The 25,167-nt window shown below is 41.1% G+C and overlaps 1 protein-coding gene across 1 annotated transcript in view; it reads right to left on the reverse strand.

Moving 5' to 3' along the window:
* Nucleotides 1-25,167, reverse strand: part of DOCK4 (dedicator of cytokinesis 4) — a 293,588-nt gene that overhangs the window by 5,778 nt on the left and 262,643 nt on the right. Inside the window, exons 40-53 of the mRNA XM_063134026.1 lie at nt 22,112-22,253; nt 20,677-20,843; nt 18,475-18,561; nt 16,479-16,655; nt 14,354-14,437; nt 12,438-12,557; nt 11,982-12,103; nt 11,489-11,609; nt 9,293-9,374; nt 8,784-8,893; nt 7,503-7,670; nt 4,593-4,665; nt 3,515-3,628; nt 407-468 (exon numbers count right to left, since the gene is read on the reverse strand). Coding sequence (XP_062990096.1) covers nt 407-468; nt 3,515-3,628; nt 4,593-4,665; nt 7,503-7,670; nt 8,784-8,893; nt 9,293-9,374; nt 11,489-11,609; nt 11,982-12,103; nt 12,438-12,557; nt 14,354-14,437; nt 16,479-16,655; nt 18,475-18,561; nt 20,677-20,843; nt 22,112-22,253 — 1,629 coding nt within the window. The remainder of the gene's footprint in view (nt 1-406; nt 469-3,514; nt 3,629-4,592; nt 4,666-7,502; nt 7,671-8,783; nt 8,894-9,292; nt 9,375-11,488; nt 11,610-11,981; nt 12,104-12,437; nt 12,558-14,353; nt 14,438-16,478; nt 16,656-18,474; nt 18,562-20,676; nt 20,844-22,111; nt 22,254-25,167) is intronic.

Consider the following 25,167-nt stretch of genomic DNA (forward strand, 5'->3'; position numbering starts at 1 on the left):
AGTGTTTGTCTACATTCTGGCTTATGGCTACTGTCTCCTGAATGCATAGAAGTTACTGGCTTCTATGGACAATAGCGTGGTCCTTTTAATCATAGCTGCATATACCATCTAGTTACCCTAGCGGAGATGAGTTTGAGAGCTCAGTTGTTTATTTCCATTGCACAGCACTGGACTTTAAAATGTGTTATTAATTGCTAATAAATATTATTTCATAAAAGAAGGAAGCACTAGTTTCAACAGCTAAATGATTTGAGGGCAAGAAGTACTACACATACATTTTCGAAAGTGACACATATAACGAATGTATGTCAATATTATAAGGAGAAAAGGAGGCCATTAATCAGGTCAATGTAAAGGACACAACACAGTCTATACTTCAGAATTCATGCAGGGTGGGGGCCAGTACCTTCATTGGAGACCTTCCAGCAGGAGAAGGGGAAATTGAGGTCACATGTCGAGCTGGCGATGCTGTGAAGAAAATATGTTCAGTTTCACAAGAATTTAACCGATTTGTCAATCGATTTGTTCTGAGAAAGATGAAGAAGCTTAACACTGAACATTCTAGCAAAGATTGTAGTAAGTGTTTGTAGTCCAGGTTGGGGAAAGCTGGTGTAAACAGATAGCCAGTGGCCCTTTTCAGTTGTTAGGCTTGGGTATAAGCTCTACACAAAAGGATGGGGAGCGAGGACAAGTGGGCTCGCACTATACAACCCCCCCTTTCTTGCCCTTCACATTGCCCTCTGCACAAAAAGACCGTCTGTTTGCACAGAAGAGCATCCTCTATCCACAGTGTTTCTCATCAAGATTCTAGACTCCCGATTTTCCATGGTTCTGGAAAATTCTGCGGCCAGCCCTCTCCACTGCTGGTGTCCGTAAGCTTTAGGAAAAGAGGGGAACTGATGGTGCGAGTGGCTGATGAGTTCTCTCAAGGATTCTTTCACGACCCAAAGAGAACTTACAGTAAGTAAACAACAACAACCTGAGCCTGTTCTGAATTCTTTACAAAAGATTGGAAATATCAGACCAATTGCAAACTAATCTGGGGGATGCTCGTCCATGACTCGCTGAGACTCCTATCGCAATAGGACACTCACATGGCTTTCTCAGTTCGTACAATTACTTCCCATGCCAGTTGTGCTGGCAGGAGACACTGCAAGCAGAGAAAGGCCCTTTGTTTCTTCACAAAAGGCAGCCGGGGCCATCTGTGCCACACCTCTCTCAGCCGAAGGGCTGAATTCAAGGTTGAAGAAACTCTCAGGGGCTGCATTCCAGTGGTGGGTGGAGCTGAAGGCAAATGCAGCAAGGTCAAAATACCCCAAACACCAGCATTTTGTAGCTCCAAGCTCTTACTGCCAGTCACAAAGCCTTAGGAGAGGCATTTCAAGCTTTTAGAATGGGGAAAAACTGCCCCCCCCCCGAAAAAAGGTGGGAAAGCACCAAATGATCAATGGTTGGGGAAAAGAGCTGGGAAAGGGAGGCACAACCTTCTAGGATCCTCAGGTGGGCTGGATCTGGCCCATAGACCCCAACTTGATCACGTGCATGGTCCACGATGGTCTCTGTTGACTGAAGTCTGATTTATGCTCTATAATCGGACCCCCCACATAGACATCTCCTCTCCAATTCCACAGAAGCCAGAAACATGCAGATCTTGCTTTCCCACCCCCACTTCATTATTACTTCAAATGGCCAGGTTGCAAGACTGGTAGAAGTCCTCACTTAGGGCTCCCTATGGTCTGCAATGGTCCTCTTAGAAGGGGGATGGATACTCTTCCTAATTCCCTCTCTTAGATTTACATTGAAGCTGGAGCCCTGGGCTCCTCAAAAATATATAGTCTCCCCAGAACTTGGAGGCAACAGGCTACCTCCACTTGCAGACCTTGCCTCACTGCCTCTTCTGGGTTCCTACACTACCAGTTCCCCCATGCCTAGTTTCCCTGCATCCCATTTATCCCCTCTTCCCTTTCGCCTTCCTGCCTCTGCCCTATTTCCCCCCAGAGCAACCTGTCACACCGTTGGCTCTCTATTGGACTGAGAACTATCTCAGCTGGTTGCTATGAACTCCTAGCAGGACAGGACTCTTTATCTTTAAGGACCCCCGGCTCACTTTCTGGGAGATCTTTTGAAAATACGAGCAGGATGGCCCCCAACTGACATTACCTGCGACTTGTTGGCAGGTTATAGTAATTTAATCACAAACAAGGTTTGTGGTAGTAACACAAAAAATCCGTCACAATATTTTTAAAAGTTGTCTGCAGTGGATTGGAAAGAAGATGATCTATCATAGACCTTTTCATTTCATTTATTATTAGGGCAGCCCTGAATGGGTTTTAGTCAGTTACAAGTCATATATAAAATAAAATACAACAAATACATCAATACATATATTACATTATACCTTTACATAGTATTATTCCACATATGGCTCCCGATAGGACGCCATTTGAATTATCATATTCTTAGAGTACATCCTTATTCAAAAAGGCTTTCCTGATTTTTGCCGCATTCACCGCAGAATAGGCTAGATTCAACGATATAGAATTCATTGTGAGAAGATGGACAATTTTGTCCCGGTTTGTGCTGTGGGCCATTTGATTCAAATACCTTGCTAAATATCTATTCCTGGGGGTCTCATATAATCTGCAATATAGAACGTAGTGGGCTGTGTCCTCCACCACCTGGGCACTGCAAATACACAGTCTCTGTTCCCTTGGGATATTTTTGTGCCTTCCTTCTCTAAAGTTGGACAGCATAGACTGAAATCGCAGACTGGCAAGGGCTCTATGGAGCTCAGGGGTGGCAATTTCAGTTAAATATTTTTCTTCCCTATGTTTTACTTTTATATAAGGGTAACTGTTGGCATATCTGAAAGCCTTAATCGTATCCATATCGATTTTACTGAAATGACACTGTAGAGTTTGTCTTATTAGTTCCCGCTGTTGTTGTACGTCTCCACCCAATATTACTTTGGGGTCGAGTCCAAAGTATCTCATTTTGGTTTCGCAGCGATGTAGCCAGTTATTTGTTGAGCGGGAAGATCTCTGCTCATCTATGCATAAACTAACCAGCTTATTTATTGTATATTTTGTTTTAAGATAATAGAAGAGCATGGACTTCCAGATAGAGTACTCTAGGGGAAGCACCCCTACCTCTTCCCTTATATAGCATGTGGGTGTATCAATGGGAAGGCCTATCAAGGTATCATAGACCTTTTATACAGGTGTGGTATTGTGTGCTTGCTTTCATTGGTATTTTGTATTGCCATATAGTATATCTTTCGTTTTGCTAAATTTCACATAGTATTGTATTTTGTAATGGTCTTTTGCTATTGACAAATGAAACTCCATTCATCCATATCTTTAATCTTTGCTGTTCCCCTTTTTGTCTTGTGGATTGGCCTCGCAGGCTCAAACCAACCCTTAGCATGAGTTTTTGCTGGCCAGCCAAACCTGAGTTGGCTTCAGCCTGTGTTAGAACAGTCACACAAAAGAAAGGTTGTGATGCAGGCACATACCAGTTTGTGTAGGCCGTGGCGGCACAGGAGGAGACATAAGCTTTCCACTCTCTGACATATTCCTGGCTTCCTTCCCACTGTCCAGGCTCCAGCTGCTGGGAGTGCTGTTCACAGCTGGAAGATAATGAGAAAAATGGGCATCCATATTCCAAGCTCCCAAGCGTTAACATAAAATGTCTGCCTTATAAGTAATGTAACTGGGATCACTTAGCTACACTTTGGTACCTAATGGAACATGGCATTCACTGTAGCATTAGCTATAATTTTATATAATTTTGTTTATTTATATATTTGTTTAGTACATTTCTCATCCATCCAACAATTAAATTTCTCTGGGCAGATTACAACCAGATAAAAAAACTTTAATACAATTTTAAAACACAGTTAAGAATATAAAATACAATATAATATAATACAAAACAATAAACAGCACAAGAATCGATAAGCCTGTCATAATAATCTAGAAGCAGGCCTCTAAAATGCTTGGGAGAAAAGAAAGTTTTTGCCTGTTGCTGAAAAGATAACAATGTAGTGCCAGGTGAACCACTTGTTCCATAAGTGGGGTGCCACCACTGAGAAGGCCCTCTCTCTTGTAGCCATCTGCCTAGCTTCCTTTGGTGGCAGCATCTAGAGGAGGGCCTCTGAAGATGACCTAAGGGTCTGAGCAGGTACATGCAGGTATATTATATACTTATACTTTACTTGTACATGTTGTTGTTGTTTTAAAAAAGTTTTAAAATTTGTTTTGTATGTTTCAATTGTAAGTTGCCTTGGGCAACTATTTGGATTGAAATGTGACTCATACATTTATAAATACAAATAAATAAAATTTGACTTGATACCTTGGGTTTTTTATATTCTATATTGCAGTGGTGAGCAACTTGGGGCCCTCCAGATGTTTTAGCCTACAACTCCCATGATCCCTCACCATTAGCTATGCCACCTAGTTTTGTAGGCCAAAACATCTGGAGGGCCACAAGCTATCCACCCTAGAGTATTGCTTTACTTTTGGTTGTGAACCACCATGGGTATTTTATAGAGAGGCAGGAAACAAAAGTCTAATAAATCAAATGCTTACCTTTCTCAGGACCAGACAAATTAGGATCACTTCGAGGCAAAGCGCCATCTCCAATATGATTGAACAGAATTCTCTAAAAATTCAGAATACTGCATTTTATGACAGAACTTTTAGTAAAACCTCTACAAACTAATTTGGCATGTTTGCCAAAACTACAATTATATTTAGGAATGCATTATATTAAAAACAAAGGACCTTCAAAACAGACTGAGTTAAAACATCCTTTATACGGCTAGTTGGCTTTGGTTTTCTTTAATTACATTTTTTAAGAGGACACCTATGGGACGTAATTTAATTTAAATAATGGACAGAAACAATGAAATGGCAACTCCTTCTGTAGTGGAAAATAAGGGGTATTTAATCTGCAAAAGAGCTACGTGTAGAACAGTGGATATATACAAAAGTACCACCCATCCCATTACAAACCAAGTAAGTTATAGGGACTAAGATGCCTCAGGAGGAGTAGCATGTATTCAAGTTCAATTGCAAGAATTCTGAGATTTTATAATATGGGATGGAAGCAGAAGAGTGACAGTCTTCTTTTGCACCAAAAGCTCTCCATTTTCTGCTTGTGAGTACAGCACAGTTCATACAAACACATTTGACTCAGTGTAATATAATATTTTTTCTAAGCATCCAATGATATCTGAAATTTGTTAAGGATGTATAGCTCTATTTATGATGCAACTTTTGCAACTTCCTTTTAAAATAATGGCTTGGCAGAAATGTTAGACTAGTCAGACTATGAATTTAGACTAAGTTTGTGAAGGCAACTAATGGAGCCATCCTACGACTCCTAGACAGCACCTGATGGCCATAGGAGAGTTCAGATTCCAGGCTCTAATATTGAAGACAGCGATACAACTTCAGAGGGGGGCGGGGATAGGAGATCTGACCCCCTCCCATTTGTAGGGAGGGTCAGGAAAATGAACTCGGAGAGGAGGGGAAAGGAGGCATTTCAAATGGGTAAGGGAGTGGGGGAGCCTGGAAATGACAGTTTATGAGCTATCCTGAGTCTCTGGCAGCCTCCTTTCCTCCCCCTCTGAAACGCCTTCACTAAATGGGCAAAAAAAGGATGATCATAAGCCTCTGAGTTTGGGGGGTTACAATCATCCTATAGGTTGCACCCTAAACATAGTGTATTCCAGGGATTAAAGCAACATCCATTTTTTTAGTCCGTCGTACAAAAAAAAAAAAAAAGGAAAATGCAATTCTCACAACTCCCTCCAAAGATCATTATTGATTGTATAAAGGAAGTGAGGCAAAGATATACTAACAAAGCTCAAGTTAAGCATGAGAACAGAAAATATATTAAAATGTTTATATAGTAATAACATTAATAGACCCTGAAAGGGCCAACGTTTTAGCTAAAAGGACAAATAAGTCCATTGTTTTCAAATGCTAAACTGCCATCCCATTTCCAGTTTGCCTCATGGGAGCCTAAATACCAACACTTCTGTCCAAATATAATCACCAATGTAAAAGCAAGGCTAGCAAATGCAACATTTATAAGAGATAGGGACTTAGCATCTTTGCCATGGGGAAAGTATACAGGGACCAGCCAAGGAATTGAAGCCACTGGTAATGTGGTAGAAGCAACTCATAAGAAAAACTGCCAGATATCTAGACCAGACAAACAATATGTTTATGAGCAAAGAAAATCATGGGATAACGAAGAAGAAAGAAAAGGAAAAGACAAAAGAATATGGTGACTGCATCAAAGAGAAGACCAGACAGTGCACCAGTTTGTACAATCACCATGGCTTAAGCAAGTCATGGTGGCTTGCTGAGAGCTGCAACACACGCCGGGAACAATTTCCATAACGACCATCCACCTGCAGCTTATGTCCTCTGAACCTGGGCAACATGGCTTGTTGGAAGGTTAAACAACCCTCAAATAACGAATGGGTTATTGTAGGGATATTTAAGGGTTGTTTAACTCTCCAACAAGCCATGATTCCTGGGTTTGGATAACATGGTAAGTCGCTGAGCAGTAATTATGCAAATTGTGCCTCGTTCACACTGTAGCTCACAACAAGCCACATGGCTTGTTTAAGCCACAATGATAATTCAAACTGTGTCAGTAAATGCATGGAAAAATTGTCACTAGTAGTAGCAACAGACATGCAGGTGTTTTAGTTGGAAGATGGAGAATAAGCACATGACAGCTCAGCCAGACAACATCTTCTCAAAAACAGAAAATGGCAAATTGGTCCAACAGCCCAACATGTTAATTAATTCAATATGGGCAAAAATGAGTGCTAGTGGTGAAATATGGAAATTGAACTGTGGAACTAAAGCCCATGTTTATTGAATTCACCCATCACAAAAAGCAGTCAAGTCATTGCATAATAGATTTGGACCTAGTTTTATGATATGGGAAAGTACAGCAAAAGGCCAGCATGGAAAGACATGAGATAGATGGGCAGATGTATTCCTGATCAACGATCCCAAGCATGAAGAAAGCCAGCATGATAGACCTGTGGCCCAAGACCTGCTCACCACTTTTAAGTGCCCTCAATAAAGTTTCCAGTAATCCAGAATGTTTCTAGAATGATTTAAGCTTCCAGCTACATTGCCACATCTATTTTTTCTGATATGAATGACCACACTGTGCTGCTTTGTTAGGTTGGCAGACAGACTGACCCATTCCTGAGTATGTTGAGACTCCAACTTAACTGCTAATGCCTGTCAAAAATAACTTTGCACTCTCTGGCAAAGAAGTAGGCCTTGTTTTTCCCTGATATCCCACAAGACCTTGCTATGGTGGCATTCTATAACACAGAGCCCTCACAGGAATATCTTCCTCTTCCCTTAGATTTATTTTAAGGAGGTGAGGTAGAAAACAAACTGCTTGAGCCCTTAATTTCATAATGTTTGCATGAGAAAAAAATACTTTTTTCTACTTACCCTGTCAGGGCCTACTGAGGATGTTGACAGATTAGGAGATTTTCCTGTCAGGTAAGCCTCTGGGAGAGCAGATACTGGGCCTACGTGCTCCTCATGCTCCCTTGGTGAATCTCTGATGCAGCGCGGAATGGAGGCCTCATTCCACTTGGCAAAGCAAGAGTTTGCAGGCTGGGAGCAAAAATGGCACAATTCTTTCTTTGTGGCATGTCTTAAAAGCCACTTTACATACAGAACATTTTCCTGTCCTGGCTGCTCCAGAGGATTCAATTCTAGATTGAATTCAGGATTCATGTTTGCTAAGGACTTCCTGTCACTGGGCAAGTATGCACTATAATGGCAACCAGCAAGTTATAAGACTGTGAAGGATCATGGTGTAACATTAGAGAGGAACTATAAGCAAGTATTTCCTATCCAAGAAATTAATGACAAAGATCCAAGGGGAGAGGGGAGAGAACCAAGATTATTTCTAAAATAAGATCCTTTGAAATAGCACAGGGTTCTACTGACAGAGCCATAATTCCACAAATCACAGGGAACCTGGTCAAACGTTTATCCAGGCCTCAGTGTTAGAACTACATTGTTAGTGACATGATGTGAAGATGGAATGGACTGCAGAGGTTTTGAGAAATATTTCAAGGATAAATGTACTAGGTAAAAAGAATGTCTGTTAGTTAGAAATTACATATGTAAATGAAAAAATGGTAGGTACTTCTTAAGAACTTCAAATACAGGAGACTGTAAATTACAGTGTACTGGCACTAACGAAAGGAACAATCATTTGGAGGGTTTCTTCCTTCACAATCTCCTTTATTTATTTATTTGTTTGTTTTATTTTTACATTTATATCCCGCCTTTTTTTTCTCCAAGCAACCAAAGGCGGTGTAAATAATCCTCCTCTCCATTTTGTCCACACAACAAGGTAAGTTGGGCTGAGAGTCTGTGACTGGCCCAAAATCATCCAGTAAGCTTCCACGGCCAAGTGAGGACTAGAACCCAGATCTCCCACTTCCTAGTCCAACATTCTAACCACTACACCACACTGCTATCCTCCAAGAATCAAGCTAAGAACCTCAGAAGCAAAGCTATTACTTACCCTATCAGTAAACAACTAAGTATTATAGTTTTGACAAGAATTCTAATATGGGCAAAATAGATCTATTGCATCGTCACCACACAAAAAAGCAAACATATGAATTGGTAGGAAGATCGATAACATTTCTTCACCACAGCAGCTTATTTACAAGAGGACCGCCCTGGAAAGGCGCCCTGAGAAATGCCTACCTGTGAAGGCTCAGCAGGATTAGGGTAAATGGCACTACAAGGCCTCTCCCTTGGAGATAGGCAAGAATTTTCTCTGGAATGTTTAAGCTTGTCAGACAAGAGAGGTGACCCTGGAATACAAGAGAAACCTAAAGAATCAGTGCATTTCTTCTGACCTCCAGTTTGGTGGATTATTCTGGTGAAAGCACATGGACAGTGGTTCATCTCCCACTGTTGGGGAGGGAGTGTAGCTCAGTGCTAGAGCATTTGTTTTGCATACAGAATGTCCCAGGTTCAATCCCCGGCATCTCCAGGTAGAACTGGAAAAACTCCTGCCTGAAACCCAGGAGAACCTCTGCAAGTCAGTGTCGACAATACTGGGGTAGATAGAATAACAGTTCGACACAGTATAATGCAGCTTCCTATGTTCCTAAGCAGAATACCAAATGACACGATCAAGAACCAGGTCACAAAAATAGTTTCGTGCCCAGAAAGCTTCTGGAGGGATCTCTGTGTAAGGAAGCACTAACCTCTGGCACTGGATGGAGCAGAGCTGGTCACATTAGGTGAAGCGGAATGAGTGGAACTCAGGCTTGAGGTAGATGGACTTGGCTGGAAATACACAAGAGCCACAACATCTCAGTATCATGCAACTGATGATAAAACCAAAATCAACATGTTCTGGTTAATGATATGCTACATTATGGCAGAAGCGCAACATGGAGGTTCCAAGGATTATTTGATTTATGAAAACAGAAAATTTGGAGCAAAAGCATGATTGGGCAGTAAGTGGATGACTAACAGCACAATCCTATGCATGTGTACTCAGTCATAAATGCCACTGAGTTCAGGAAGTCTTCCTCCAAGGTCTGTGTGTATATGACTGCAGCCTAAATTCACTTCTGATCATTTCACAACCACCAGCTCACATTTTTGCTCAGTTTATTTGCAAACCATGGCATAAGCCTAATAGCTTGTGTTGACAGCTAACCGGATAAGAGGGCCTTCTCTGTGATAGGAAGGAACACAGAAATGCAGCAAAGAATCAGAAACATTGAACTAATGTACTCAGATTTGACAGATATTTTACTTATTGTCTACTTATTTGTACCAATTTTTTATCTGACATCTTCCACCTTTAATAGAGCCCACAGAGTAGTTCTCAACCAATTTTTTTTATGTTATTCAAAGGAAAAAATATTGCCGGTTGCTAACTTGCCCTCCTCTAGCATTGTTAAGCTCACGCCACTAAAGAGAGCAAGAGAGAAATTCCATGACCGCAGTGCTTACCTGGGGTTAGTTTCCTTTGGAAGGAGGTCACTGGAGACGTACGATGTATTGTAAATATCTTAATTTATTTGCAAATACATGGGCAGAGCACAGATGGAGGCACATGCCAACAGACAGCCATAGTCCACTGCTCCCATATCAGATCTCCAGAAAGAAGCAACCAGCCCCCTCAAATGTGGTTAGATTGCAGATCCTAAAACTGAACTCTTTGTCATGACTTTCCTAGTCCCTCTCAAAAACGACAGTCTGTTGTTCCTTCACTCACAGCTAACCTGCCCCCCCTCCCCCTGACTTAGGGGTATTGAACTTCTTTCAGCTAGAGGGTCAAATTGCACGTTGGAGAAGCTCTCAAGGGGTGCATTTTAGTGGTTGGTAGAGCCAAAGGCAAAAAGGGCCAGGTCAAAATACCAGCATATTGTAACTTAAAGCTCTTACTCCCTTGAGAGAGGCATTTTAACTTTTTAGAATAGGGGAAAAAACTGTGTCAAAGCCAGGAAACAATCAAACAATCAATGGTTGGAGAGAAAGGGGGTGGGACTACAGGAAGAGGGAGTGGCCATCTGGGGAATCCCTGAGAGTTGGATTGGAACCCCAGGTAGCCCCTGGCCATTAGGTTCTGCACCCTTGCTCTGACTAGAAATGGTGGTGAGGAAAGGACTCACCTTTTCTTACTATCTCCTTGCCTTCTTGGGCCATTTACCTGTATCAATAGGTAATCACCTAAACATTAGCTCCCATGAGAAACATATCACCAGAATATTCTGGATGATCTACACTCCTTTGCTAAGTCCACGACTCTGGCCAGATATTGCATCAGGGTAACCCACAGTGGTATCCCACTAACCGAAATCTGATACAAAACCTAAAACAGCATCTTATCTTAAGGCTGTCATTTAAGGGGAAAACATCCTTCTTTCTCCTGAGGCCTGACAGTATATAAGGATATAAATGTGGTTGTCTATTTATATGTCCCTCAATGAGGAAAGTGCAACAAGATTTAAAACCACACACCACACACGGAGTCTGGATGCTTGAAGTTTTAAGATCAGCCTCTCGAATACAGCAGTCATGCATTAGTAAAGGGCAAATATTATCCTTGAGGACTCCACCGTAAATGAGGAACAGCTTTCCGAAAGATAGGCTCAACTTTTTTGCTGAAGCACTTTTGTGTTTGACTAGCCTTTGGTTGCCAGGATTATATAAGAAAACGAGTACTTTTTTTTAAAGGTAATACTATATTGTATAGTTTAATGAGTATTTTAAATTGTTAAGCTCATAGTTTCAACTCTTATCACCTAGCTAGAGCTGCTCAAATATATCTGCGGCTCTCCCTCCTGCCAATCCTACTCAATGGATTACAATCCTCTCCACTTGAAAAAGAAATTCCCCCCAAAAGTTACAAATTCATCCAATTTAGATGAATGAGCATTTTGTACCTGCATGTTGAAAACTTCATCAGAACTTTCAGACTGTCCAGTTATATTGCTGACCTCTGCCGAGGCTTGAGAGGACAATGATGAGGAAGAGTATCTATTGACAGCTGGATAACTTAATGGGCTGTGACAAGCAAAGAAGAGAGCGAAAACCATCAATTCCGACTCCAGTTTCATTTGATCATACAGTAGGGTAAATAGTTCAGATTTCTGCATGATCCACGGATCTACCTATTCTTTAAAAAATTGATTATGAGACGGTTCTGGGTAGATAAATCATCGCTTCTCAAACTCTGCCTTAAGTTGCTTTCTCCCATATTTCAACAGCATGTCCCCTTTCCTAAATCCTTCCAAGGAAGGAATTGTTCCAACCTCCCTTGGCAGCTAGTACGACCTTTCTAGTTCAAAATTGCCCAACATTTGTCAGAATTGTTCACACCATTGTATAAAACATGTCCCCAAATTAGAAACAGGAAATCTTATTCATTTCACTTACCTACGTCTAGGAATTACTCTGGCACCATCTGGACTCATAGAAACAGGTACTGAATTTCTAGAGACACGGGGACTTCCGTTTGGAAAGTGAACTGGACTGGCCTGGATACATGCAGCAAATTCCTAAGTATACATTTAAATTTAAAATATTAGGCAACCTTTCGAACTCAGAAGAGTATGCCCTGAAGTTTTGAAAGCAATTCTTTGCATGTGCTAAGTGTATCTTGAAGAGAAAAAAAGAGAATGAAATACTGCAAACTAAAGAAAGATTTTCTTCTTCAGTGTTTTCCCTTGGTAGTCTTTTGTTCGAGACATGAAAATGCAAGCGAAGCAATATACCCATGCAGCCAGAAGATGTCACCGTTCGTTGCTTAATACAAGTACCAATCACTGTTGCACAAGCAGCCATTACCTGTTTAATGCATTTAATAGGCCCCTCAACATTAGTCCCACATACCTGTATTCCCAAACTTGATTTCATCACAAAGAACTGATCCACTAGTTTTTTATGTAAAGGTCTCATATCTTGAGGGACAAACTTCTCGTGCACAGCTAAGCCAAATTCCAGAATCTGGGCCTTGAAACAACAAAGGGATACTAATGGTAATTATTTGTCTTCATATATTTATTGCAACAATCTTATACCTCAAAAATCATATAACTCAGGAATTGGTATTTTTAATGCTACACACAGAGACCATCATCTAGACAACTTTGAGGGCACTGTGTTTGCACTGAACCAATTTGAACATCACAATAAATTATGATTAGTCAAAAACTGAGGCAAAAGCTTCTGATATCCCCCTTGCAGCCACAGCAGAGAAGAGGGGAGGCAGACAGTATGTGAGCATGAGTCTTGCTGTGGCTCATTCCTATCATGATAAACCTTGCTTGGCTGGAAATTGGAAGCTTTTGCATCCATTTTTGATTAATCATAATTTAGCATTCTCCCTAAACTCTGGTTAACCTTAAGTACAGTTTGTTGAAACAAGCCAGATTCATAAGCCAATTCCACAGCCTGGATTGTTTCAAGCAAACCTCAGTCAAGATAAACGACAGTTTGCTGGGTTCAGATGCAACAAGAAGTGGTAGTTAATTAAAAAAAAAAGGAAGCAAATACTTCTGATTTCTTCCTTGCTGCTGCACTGAAGAAGAAGAGTGGGGAAGGACTTGAACTATGTTGAGCCTTGTTTCCATTATAAGAAACCAGGGTGGTAAAATGTGCCCTGACCTGGCCTTTTCTGAGGACCTCACATGCCCTGCTGCAGCAGAGGGGAAAAGCCAATTTTAAAAGGAAAATTGGCAGTTTGCAGCCAAACTTTCATGGCAGAGTGGCTGCAAAATAGTGCCTTTTTGCAGCTACAGCTGCCACATTGCAGAAATATGATGGCACAGCTTATTTTCCTTTTAAAATGGGCTTCCTTTCTCCCCCTGATGCAGCACCACTTAATTCTGATGGAGAGGGAAGGGCGGGGGGTCCCCTCTGGTGTATAGGGGAGTTAATGCGGCCCTACAACCGCTGGAAGTTGCCCGCCCTGCAATAAACCATGGGTTATCATGAAGTCCAAACCAGCTCATTGTTGGTTACAGAACTCCACAGCTCTGCTTGCACAAATCTTTGCTCATGGATGATTGTAGGCTTTGGCAGGCCTACCCAGATGAATTTTAAACCTATGAATTTTAAGATGTTGTTGATAGTTATTTTAATATTGTATTGGTTTTATATCCTCTTTTAACCAGTCTTATGTATTGTATTGTTGTATTTAATGTTGTTTCCTGCCTCAATCCAGAGGGACAGGCGGGTGAGAAATAAATAAATTTGTTGTTGTTGTTGTTGTTGTTGTTATACATTACAAAGGCTATGCTAAGAAATTAAGTCCAACTAGAAATGTGTACATTTAAAGAGCAGTGAACTGTAAAAGACATAGCTTCTAGACTAAATTATTTATCATCAGCTTTAAAGAGTGGCAATATTAACACCACAAAGTAATTTTAGGAATCGCTTAAGAATCACACTCTTGTTTTTGATCCCCTTCCCTCCCTGCTTTAGACCAGATGGAATCCTTCCTACAATATATTTCAAGCAGCATATAATTAAAATCTATGCAGACAATCACATGGCAAAATTCTGCCTGTCACCCACTCTTCAGTTTAGGCTGTTTTTCTATAAAAAACCAGAAATAGCAGTTCTGAAAGGCGAGAGAGACGTAGTCAGTAACACTTTGCTTGCTTGCTTGTCCCGATCATTGTGTGGACATTAGTTCTACAAACCCCAAAGCCCTTTGAACAACAGAATGCTGCTGTTTTCCTGTGTGCATGTCAATATCATCAGCTACAACAGACAGAAAGTCGGGTGCTTGGGTTTTCCTTTACCTGCTCAAGCATCAGTTCTCTCAAGCATGTGATCTTCTCTCCATCCTCTGGGTGGTTCAGGATGTATTCCTTCACAAAGAATGCCTGAACAGAATACAATTGCAGCACAAGGTCATCCATGTTAGTTTGAACTACACTGTGCTTACAAGAGCTCCCAGCAAAACCCAGTCCCCTTGAGGGCATCTCGCCATCTCCTTACACCAGCCACGTTTGGACTCACACAGAGCACTATCAGTACATGCTCAGCTCAACTTCAGCAGTAATAAATGTTTGCAAGGCACATTTATTATCCTGTTGTGATTCATTCATTTTGAAATCTCAGGAAGCCAGGTCCCTGACACCTTAAACAAAAGCCGCGTTACAGTCTTCAGCTTAGCAAATGTCCATATTTTAATAAACTGTTGGTAGTGATCTTAGACAATCTTCATAAGTTAACTTTAGTAGTGCAAGGACAAGGAACCACCTTTTCAAAGCCTGCAGTTCACTCAATGTTCAGAATACCTTGGGGTCAAACATCAAAAGAATTACACTCCATTCACCACAAGCAAATGGGAGGCTGAGAGATTTACAAGGATGGAGCCAATCTGAAACAATAATTATTTTGATATCTCTGCAGCTACCAAACCCACTCCCCTCGGGCATGGATAAAGTTACCTCGATCTGACAGTCACACTCAAGGATGCGCCCCTGCACCAAAATGATAAGGCAAGGCTGGCAATGAAATAGTATCCTGACCAGTGTAGGCGAAACAGAGTAGTACAATTCAAAGTGGGGAACATGATCCTTGTTAACAACCTCCAGCCTCAAAACTTTCAAGGCCCTTCTATCCTGAACCATATCAAATCATAACAATAAATGGTACGATGGACACTGCACCGAGGGGTACCCATAAAAATCACAAGTAATGTTTCTCACATCAAACCACTTCACAACACCTCTTAGACTCAGATGATGACGACTGTAATATAAGTTATGTGTTGCCACCTAGTGAAATCAAAGCAAAAGTGATTCTCTTAGAACAGTTGGAACCGAGCATGCTCCATAGTGATACTGTCATCCCATCCCCAGTCCTGCTGCACCAAATCCAGCAATCCAGTGGTTGCTTTAGACATGGACTTTCAGTATTACCCAATGAGGACGACCTGTGGTGCTCCAAGCTATTTGCATCACTATATTTCATAAAACAAGCTGTTCTTGTGAACCAGGAAGTAAATATCCTGTTTGCTCTATTACTTTATTTGTATATATTTGGTATATGTATTAGTTGCAGTTTTTTCTTATGCAGCTGAAGTTTTTGTTCAGACGTTCTGAGTTTATAATTATGTAGGCAGTTTTCATATCTGGGGGGAAAGGAAGGATGTAGTGTTTTTGATAGGTCCATTCCTTGAGCCAGGCCAGGATTTCTGAATGTGCTGGATTAAGCACTGCTAGGATTTATACTAGGCTACCTGCCTCCCTATCCCCCAATCTTTGATTTACTTTTTTACTAGATAGCTTTTCAGCCTGTTTAGTGAGGGTGCTTCAGAGGGGGAGAGAAGGAAGCAGGAGGAGGCTCAGGATAAACCGTATCCCAGCCTCTCCAGTCTCCTCCCCTCACCACCCACCTCCCTTTCTGACCACGGAGAGGGAGCCAGTACGGTTCTCTCTGCACAGGAGTGCAACGGCTAGAGCACTGGATTGGGGCTAGGGAAACCTGTGTTCAGATCCCATCCATCACAAAAGATCACCTTGGGCTAGTCACTATTTCTCAGTGTAAGCTCCCTCCCTCACAGGGTTGTTGTGAGTCTGAAACAGGAAGGTGTGAGAACCATGTACTTTGTTCTGAGCTCCTTTGAAACGTAGGATTAAAGGTAATAAATGAAATAAATACATCATTACATTGATAGATGGCGTCCCCAGCCCAGATGGTCCTTTAAGCCAAACAGCCATTAAGACTTTTAAACGTTCCTAATTAGTCTTACAGATAGTATTAGGTGAATTATGATTATGTACTGTATATACCAAGGGTGGACAACATCCAAGGATTGGAGGTTAGGGTATAAATTTTATACAAATTAAGTGGATGGAGGGCAGTTCAAGTAAGAATGCATCCTAACCCCCAATACTAAATGTAAGAACAACTTACCTCTTGGTACCTGGCAACTCCGCCATTAACTGCTGCATCGATGACCCCATTCAAACACATTGTGAGGGGGTTGATATTCTGCATCTGTCGAGTTTGACACTGACTGATCAGTGTCCTCAGCTGCTGGTTTTTGTTTTCCAGCACTTCAATAGCATTCTCCAGGGGGCTCATTTCCACCTGAAAGCCAAGGACAACAAACATCCACCCACGAATCTCCTTATTTGTCCTCTCTTTAGCAGCTTATTTGCAACTGACAAAAGCTCTGTCAAACACATCTCTGAGGTTCTGGCAAAGGCAAAATATTATTTTTATTGAAGCAAAGTTAAGAACTGTCTGCCCTGGGAGTGACATTCCTTGAGGGGAAGCCTGTGACCACCAAGATATGACAAACAAGAATAACTATCTGATTTTGGGGCAACTGTTGAATTATATAGCACAGTCCCAAACACATTGTCAAGATGCAAAAATAGGTTTATTAACAAGAAGCCTGACGTGTTTTGGCCTGTCCCTTACGTTGAGGCCTTCTTCAGGGGGTAAAGAAAAGTGTCTGCAGAGTTTCTCACAGCAAAAAGATTGTCCCCTGTATTAGTCTGGCATGCTCAAATGCCTCTCCTAAGGCTTAAGTACTAGAGGTGGGAGCTTTAAGCTAAAAAATGCTGATATTTTGGGTAATTCTGGCCCCTCCCCTTTTGCCTTCAGCCCCACCCATTGCCAGAATTCAGGCTCTGAGAGGTTTTCTGAACATGAACTCAGACCTCATAGTGCTTTGCACACTATTTATTTATTTATTTATTTATTTATTTATTACATTTTTATACCGCCCAATAGCCGAAGCTCTCTGGGCGGTTCACAAAAATTAAAACCACAGTAAAACACCCAACAGGTTAAAACACAATTACGAAATACAATATAAAAAGCGCAACCAGGAAACACAAAACCTAGAGCACTCGCTTTCCCCACCGTCTGGTAACTGCTTCTTATTCTCAGGGGCTGTTTCGGAAATTTCCCTGAGTTTAGGATATAGAAAGCTTGGCAGCACAGGAAGATTAATTTAGGAAGGACTGAGAAGCTGGCTGCATGTATGGAGTTCACTCCGTTGCTTTGAAACTGTAACTCCATACACTGACGAAGGGCTGGAGCAGCCTCTCCCAACCTCGAGCCTTCTAGAGGCATTGGACTACAATGTCAACCATCCCCAGCCAGATTGGTTCTTGACTTGCTGGGTAACGGTAATGGGAGTTGGAGTCCAACACCTCTGGAGAAAGCCAGGTTGGGGGTGGATGGGTTGAGGATTGCAAAACCTGGGGTTAGGAATGATCGTATTTCCACTGTACTAAGAGATTGATGCTAGTGCATTGAGGTGTCCAATATTGAGCCTCTAACTTAAGCCAAGCTTTAGAAAAATAACCATAAGATTAATGATTTTAATGGCTTAGAGACCCTGGGTGTGACGAATTTATTGCAACACATGTGTCATTATCCATTTCTCCAGCTACTTTTGAGCATTCACCCAATGAGTCAAACAAGACTCAAAAAGAAATATTATATAATTTACTTCTAGTACAAAAAAAGTAACTGTCTATGAGCACTTAAGAAACTATATTGCTCCCGCAAGTTCAGAAATTGAAATCCTAGTAAAAAGGATTCTGATGCCCACAAAAGTGAATATGGATTATCAAATTTAACTTCATTTTTAATTCCTTGGTTAGAAATCTTCATATTTATATACAGCGGGTGCAACTCTGATTGTATTTTTTCAGATTATATTTTTTTTTACGCAAGTCATTGCAACACAAGTAACTGTAGAGTGACATTTCTCTTTCTCTCTCTGGCTCACGGGGTGAACACCTAGCCAGTATTTTCTACACTGATTTCAGTTCTCTCCTTCACGGCATTTCAGTTGTAATTTATTACTCTTAAATGTGGTCAGCATCCAAAATGGCTTCAGAATGAGGAAAAAAATATTTCTCTCTCTCCCTCTCCAATCCATACTCACTACTTCACGTTTTTCCACTTCAAACCAACGGGAAATTCCAGGCAAACTCTGCACCAAGATCAGTGTAGTTCTCTCCACCCACAAACTCTGATACAAAGAAAAGTAATTTATTAGATTGCTTCGCTTAGTGAGAGACAACACTGAACACTGCTTTTATCCCATTCAATTGTTTTCCCATTTTATGGATTTGTTTTATTTTTATTCGTTTTATTGATTTATTTTATCTCCACTTTATGGTATATTATTTTTCCCACTTTCAGTGTGAAAGTCTAGCAGAGAAAGTAACACCTTAAATCTGCCTTCCCCAATCCAACACCCTTCAGAAGGGATGGACACCAACTGGCCATACTGATGTGGATGATAGTTTTAGTCCAACACATGTGGAAGACACCAGTTGGGGAGAGCTGCCGTAAATTCCTCCACAGATAAACACAGCAATATGGTAAAAGGAAGAAATATACATGTCTGTGAAGGGGTATAGGAAAGTAGAATAAAACAGGGATCTTGCTTTCCATACAGAGGGAATCCCCCAGACAGTGCCTGTGGGGACACAGGATTGTTCCGTTTCTGGGCTCTGAGGTAGGAAACAGGGCTTTGACCTTGGAACCCAGAAACCGTGCTCCTCCTTGTTCCCATTCCCTTCCCTCTAGAAGCCAGCATGATGGCTATATGTCTCCATGTTCAGAAACAGAGTGTGGAAGGGAGGAGACTGAGGCATCAGCCATAAAACATTTCCCATGGCTGCCCCAGCCTCCTTACCTCCCCCTCGGAGCACTGCTGCTAGACAGGCGAAATACCCTGTCTTGCAGAAATGCAGGGCAGATGGAGAGTAGAAGCGAAGATCGCCTCTGCGCCCCAGTCAGCCTCTGAAGAGCAGAATATGAAACAATACTTAGTTTTCTTGGATGCGTATAGCAGGAGAAAATATTTTGACCTGCATATCTTCCACTTAGCATCAGTAGCTGATGCAAACCAATTAACATATAGTGAAAGCTATAGTTTTTAGTGTTGAGAATCTCACCACGACCTGGTTCACTCATAACCCTAAGTCATCATGGGTTAATTAACCTGCAGGGCTCTGCAGCATGTACCTCCAGCCACCATTTTGAATGTGCAGCAGGTGCGCAACATGGCTTATCATGTCGTGTGAACCTGAGGGCAAGTGTTATGCGAGGGTTAAACAGCCAGCCCTATACCTGAGATACAAAGAACCCATGCAAGTAGTTCTGCACACTTAATGGCGGATTTGGATTTCTTTAACAGTAACCCCCACCCACCCCCCACACACGCAATACCAAACTATACAGCATGCTTTTGAAACTGAGGATATTTTTGATAGTCACATCATCATCATCATCATCATCATCCAACATTTCTATTTTGGTATATTAACTCCTCTCCTCTCCACTCCAACACACACACACACACACACACACACACACACTTTCAATAAATACAAATGTTTCAGAACAAGCCACAATATCTAGAAATCTTCTTTCCACCACAATTAAACCTCAAATCCTCCTTTTAACCCTTTCCCCTCTCCATAAGTTAAGCCATCCTACCAAAGGAGACACCATATCCATGGAATTTTTTTGATGACAGTAAGCATTGAAGCAATGGAAATACACATACGAAACCAAAAAGAAAAAGAGCAGAAAGGAGGAGAAAAGAAATGCTTAGCCATCCTTACTAAATAAGTTATTGGGAATGTTCTTAGCAAACTAATAATATAATTAAAGTCAAAATAGGTCAAGGAATCCCTGCCAAATATTATGAAACTTTTCCAGGCAGTCTTAGTTAAGTTAGCATATTGTCTCTTTTGCAGCCAATTAATTAAATCTCGGGTCTGTTATTAAATTTCCAGTCTTGAAGTAGCCTTTTAGCTCAGCAGAACTAGTCCGCTGGCTGTATTGCTGCATGACAGAAACCAATTGTTCTGATTTTTATTTAGTCTCATACATATGGCAAGTATCCTTAACATAAACAGCATATTTCGAAACATGAGAATCCATGCCAAGGTGATATGTCATAGGGATCTATTGTTGAAAGTGAAAATAAAAAGAGCTATTAAAAACACACACAGGGAAATGTAGCTGATCCCACCATATCAACTAGTTACTGTTACCTATGTAACTTCTTCCAATAAAATGTATCAAATGAATCCAGAGTCTGTTGGTTAATACGGAGAAAATGTCATACCTTGAATTCATTGTCTTTGTCTTTGGTCCCTTTGTGGAATGGCCTGTCATATCGGAATCGCCAGATGTGGTTTACTTTATAAAAACTTTTAATGTTATCTGGAATGCCTTCTCTCTGCAGCACCTCCTGACCTTCTGGAATTGGGGTCACGGCATAGATTTGCAGATCTATGTGCAACAAGTTAAGGACCAAGCTAGCTTTCCACCTGGAGAACTAAATGGTTGACTCTTTAGACCTTTCCCAATCAAAGAGGAAAAACTCATTGTACAAGTGATAGGCAAGCAACCCTGCCCATTTGAATTGGAGGGCACGGTGTTAGCTTCTTGTTACATGCGAACCCGGCAAGGTGGGGTGGGGTGGGGGGCTGACAAGCCACCTGCAATCCTAAACGAGCCCATGGATTCTGGGTGGCTTGAAAACCTCCCAAACAATTTGCCTTTACTGGGTTCACATGTAATGAGAAGCCATGGCAGCAACTTGGATTGCCAGGTTGGCATCCATAGGCACTGCAACCCATTGTAGTTAATAAGCCATGGTGGGTTGCGGTGATCCAAGTCAGTGTAGAATACTTCTGTTTGGTGATCCTATCATCCCTCCCCTTGGGATGCTCCATTCCATTCCCCCTCTACTTGGTTTTCTGCTTCCCCCTCCCCCAATACACATTTAACATTTGGTAGCCATTCAGTAGACTCAGTCCTCATTGGGCTGTTTTAGGGGTGGTTGCTCCTATAGATATTTTTCCTAAAGATCTTTTCTATTTCTGCAAACCTAGGGCTTCCCCTGAGTGTGCCAATACCTTTCAGCAGTGCTATTTTGGTGTTACTTGTTTGTTTATTGATTGATTGATTTGATTTGTACCCTGCCTTTCTACCAAGAAAAATAGCATTCAAAGCACTGTACAATCGCAAATAAAACTTGATTTAAACAAGAATAAAACAAATGTATTAAAACACAATAGCTGTCATAACTTAACACCTCATTTATTCTATTTATTCATTGCGTTTCTATATGGCCCTGTAGCCAGAGCTCTCTGGGATGTTTGAATAATATTAGTGCATATGGTTTAATTTTTTTCATTATTATTCTTTAAAGGAAAATCAGTGGTGGAGTTTAAGTGGACTTTTAGGACATTCCACTAATTTAAATCATGATACACATTTCTGTGTGTGCAAACCTAAACATTCTGCTAATCACACATAGCAGAGCTGTGTCTTACTTACTTGAGTGTAGGTACATGCAGTCCTGATTCAGATTGGGACCATGGCAATTTGGGAGGGGGGATTTAAGCTCCCTCCTGGTATTTTTGTGCTGAAATTCCATCCCTGTACCCCGCCTGTGAGAGCAGTTTTTTAAAAAGAAAAGAAACCTCCAGTGGATTCCGCGTTTAGCGTACGTGTGTTTAAGGTGCGTGTGTTATTGTCAACAAAAGGGATACACTGTGCCTCTGCTTGAAAGATGGTTTCATCTGGCTGATTGGCATGTTGCATAGCAATGGCATGTGGGAACTCATTTAACATCCGCTGTTGAAAAGCCTCCAGACGCTCATAGTCATGCCCTCGGCAAACAAATTCTTTGTTCTGGGCAGAAAAAAAAGCAAAGCAAAGTGGATTACATGAAAATGGCTCAGTATTTACTTTTTCTTTCTTTCTTTCTTTTTAAAAAGAGAAGCTGCCAGTATCTAGATTGATACTTTAGTTTAAAGGTGGTCTGTGGGATCCATATTCGTAGCTTATAAAATACAAAACATACAATAATCGACCTTACTAAACATAAAAATCAATAAGAAATTGTTAAGATGTAAAGCAGAATGAAAATATCAAAAAGAGCTGTGAAAGAGTACTTTTGTGGTTGGAATGATTCCAATGAATCTCCAAGCTTCTTCCACACTCTCTCTTCCTCTTGTAACTACTCCAAAGTATAATTGTTTTTCCTCTATTTTCAAGTTGCTTTTGGTCTCTTGACAATTGAAATGAAGACAAAACAACTCTATTTAGAGAGGCTAAAAAGTGAATTATACTTAAGAGTCGAAAAAGCCAGAAATGCATTTAAGTTAGGTCCACAAATAAAAATAACTGTTTAGAGCACCGGTGGGCATTTTTATCTGGTTTTTATTTCTGATTGGTGCAGCTCTCACAATTCTGAACCCGAAAGACTACCAGGATTCACCATATCTAAGGGTTTGCATTATCAGATCTTCATTCAAACAGAGTCTTGCTATTTACTGTTTTACTCTGTACAGCACCATGTACATTGATGGTGCTTTATAAATAAATAAGAAGAAGAAGAAGAAGAAGAAGAAGAAGAAGAAGAAGAAGAAGAAGAAGAAGAAGAAGAAGAAGAAGAAGAAGAAGAAGAAAGAAAAGACCCTAGCAAACTGCACAAATTGCCAACTTATCCATTTATTTGGGTTGAAAAAGACCTAACAGGACACTGCCAAGCCTAGTGCCCTCCAGACAACATTTCAGTGATAAAACTCTCATGTATTTCTAGCAATTTTAGATTAGGACAATATTTTTTTAAAAAATGTCCATGTTTCAATTTACAAAGTGGTAAGATGCAACAAAACTAAAAAACTGGACTATGAAAGCATTAAATGAGCTTCCCACAGCCTGGTGCCTTCCATATGCTTTGGACTGCAACTCCCATCAGCCTACCATGACCAATAGCCAGAAATTCTGGAAGTTGAAGTCAGAAATATCTGGTGGACACCAGCTTGGGGACGGTTGCCTAAAAGGTACTCAATTGTGTCCTTCTCCAAAATCTCTGTGGTTGGGCATTGTGGCCTTGGATTAGCAATCCATCTTGAGAAGCAGTCCTGAATCCCATAGTAATTACAAGGCACCAGGCAGCAGTGGCCAGTGAGCTAATATGATAGGTAGGACAGGACAGAAAGAACATACCACTACTGAGCAGACTTGAAGGAAGGGGAAGACAGGCAAAACATGGGAGGCAGTAATGACACTGAGAAGCCAGACACAGTACTGGGCAGGTATGTCACAGCCCACAACGGGTGCTCCTAGGCAGGCAGTGGCCATGTATCTGCACACCGTGCTGAATTTAGCCACCCTGCCTCTACCACAGCTTTGCGTCTCTGCTGGTAAAAGTAACTAAGCTATTCTTCCACTCAGCAGTGGCAGCCTCCTCACATCCCTTTCTAAATATTACATAACCTCACCAGCCAGCATTAATCTCAGATCTTGGAAAGCTCAATGCCACGTGAATTGCTCAGTAGCTGTGCTGACAGCTAAAGATGCTAAAGGATCTGTTTCCACTCCGGTTTCCTGCATCTCTGCTCAGTAATGTTCCATTTGCACGAGAACCTTGCCATTTCTATAGATGATACAATTTTCCTACATTCAGTGCCTTCTAAAAAATATGTGCCTTTGACATTTCGTCTTTATATTTTTCTTCCAGCAAAACAATGCATGGTTGTCTTCCCCCCATATCCCCCCCCATCTTTATGGTGGTCCAGTATGATGAGATGATGCAATTCTCTTGAAACCAACCAGACAACTACCAACTTGACAACTATAGGAGCACGAATTGTGGGGAATTCTTATTATTTACGATCAATCCACTTTATGTTGCTATGGTAGTAGGAAAGATTCCTTGAAATAGATATAAATACCACACATCTGGTCAACCTTATATTCCTGGAATGGTTTTAAAAAAGGGAATCATAAACACCTGGGTGTGTATGTGTGTGTGTTTTTAAAAAAAATGTTTCAGTTTGAGGGACTAGAATGAACCTGTAAATTGCTGCAGATAAAACCACTCTGTATACAATGCTTTCCCTCTTCTTTCATCACACTTGAACTACTAATTGGCTTACCTTCCTAACTTGCCTCACTCAAACTCTCTACTACCTATATTTTTCTAAAAAATATATCCAACCAATGAAACAACTGAGGGAATGACAGAAATGAATACCTCAACAACATCCAATGACTTTCAAGACAACTCCTAAGGGAAGGAGATATCATATTATGTTTAGAAAGTACAAAATTAAACCCCACAGCATTCACTGAGCAAATGTAATGACCCCCAACTTTTCGTGGACGACCTATAGCTCAGTTTCAAATGTGGTGTGGTGAGAGGACGGAGAACACAGTCTGCATAAAGCGGATGGAAGGGATGCAGATTGCATTTTCATTTTCCCTCCCAAAAAGGCTATCAGTCCGAATCAGAAACAAAGTGGACAGGAGACATTGCCTGAATTACACAAAGATGTTAGAATTCTTTAACCCCAAGATTCCAGTCAATGACTGGAAGAATGATTACAGGATCGCAGGGGAGTAAGTCGTCTTTTACAGGAGGACATCATCATGAATCAGGGCCAACCCTGGCAAGAAGCAAGGTAAAGCAGGCTGCTTTAAGCGACAGAATTTAGGGGAATAGATGGAAACAGGAACTGACATTAGAATGGTTCTGTAAGAGTTCTTAAAATGTTGACTGTAGCTTTGAAGGAGTGGGTCATTTGGCGCTGTGCTT

The sequence above is a fragment of the Elgaria multicarinata genome, chromosome 9, assembly GCF_023053635.1.
Source record: "Elgaria multicarinata webbii isolate HBS135686 ecotype San Diego chromosome 9, rElgMul1.1.pri, whole genome shotgun sequence".
Classification (NCBI taxonomy): domain Eukaryota; kingdom Metazoa; phylum Chordata; class Lepidosauria; order Squamata; family Anguidae; genus Elgaria; species Elgaria multicarinata.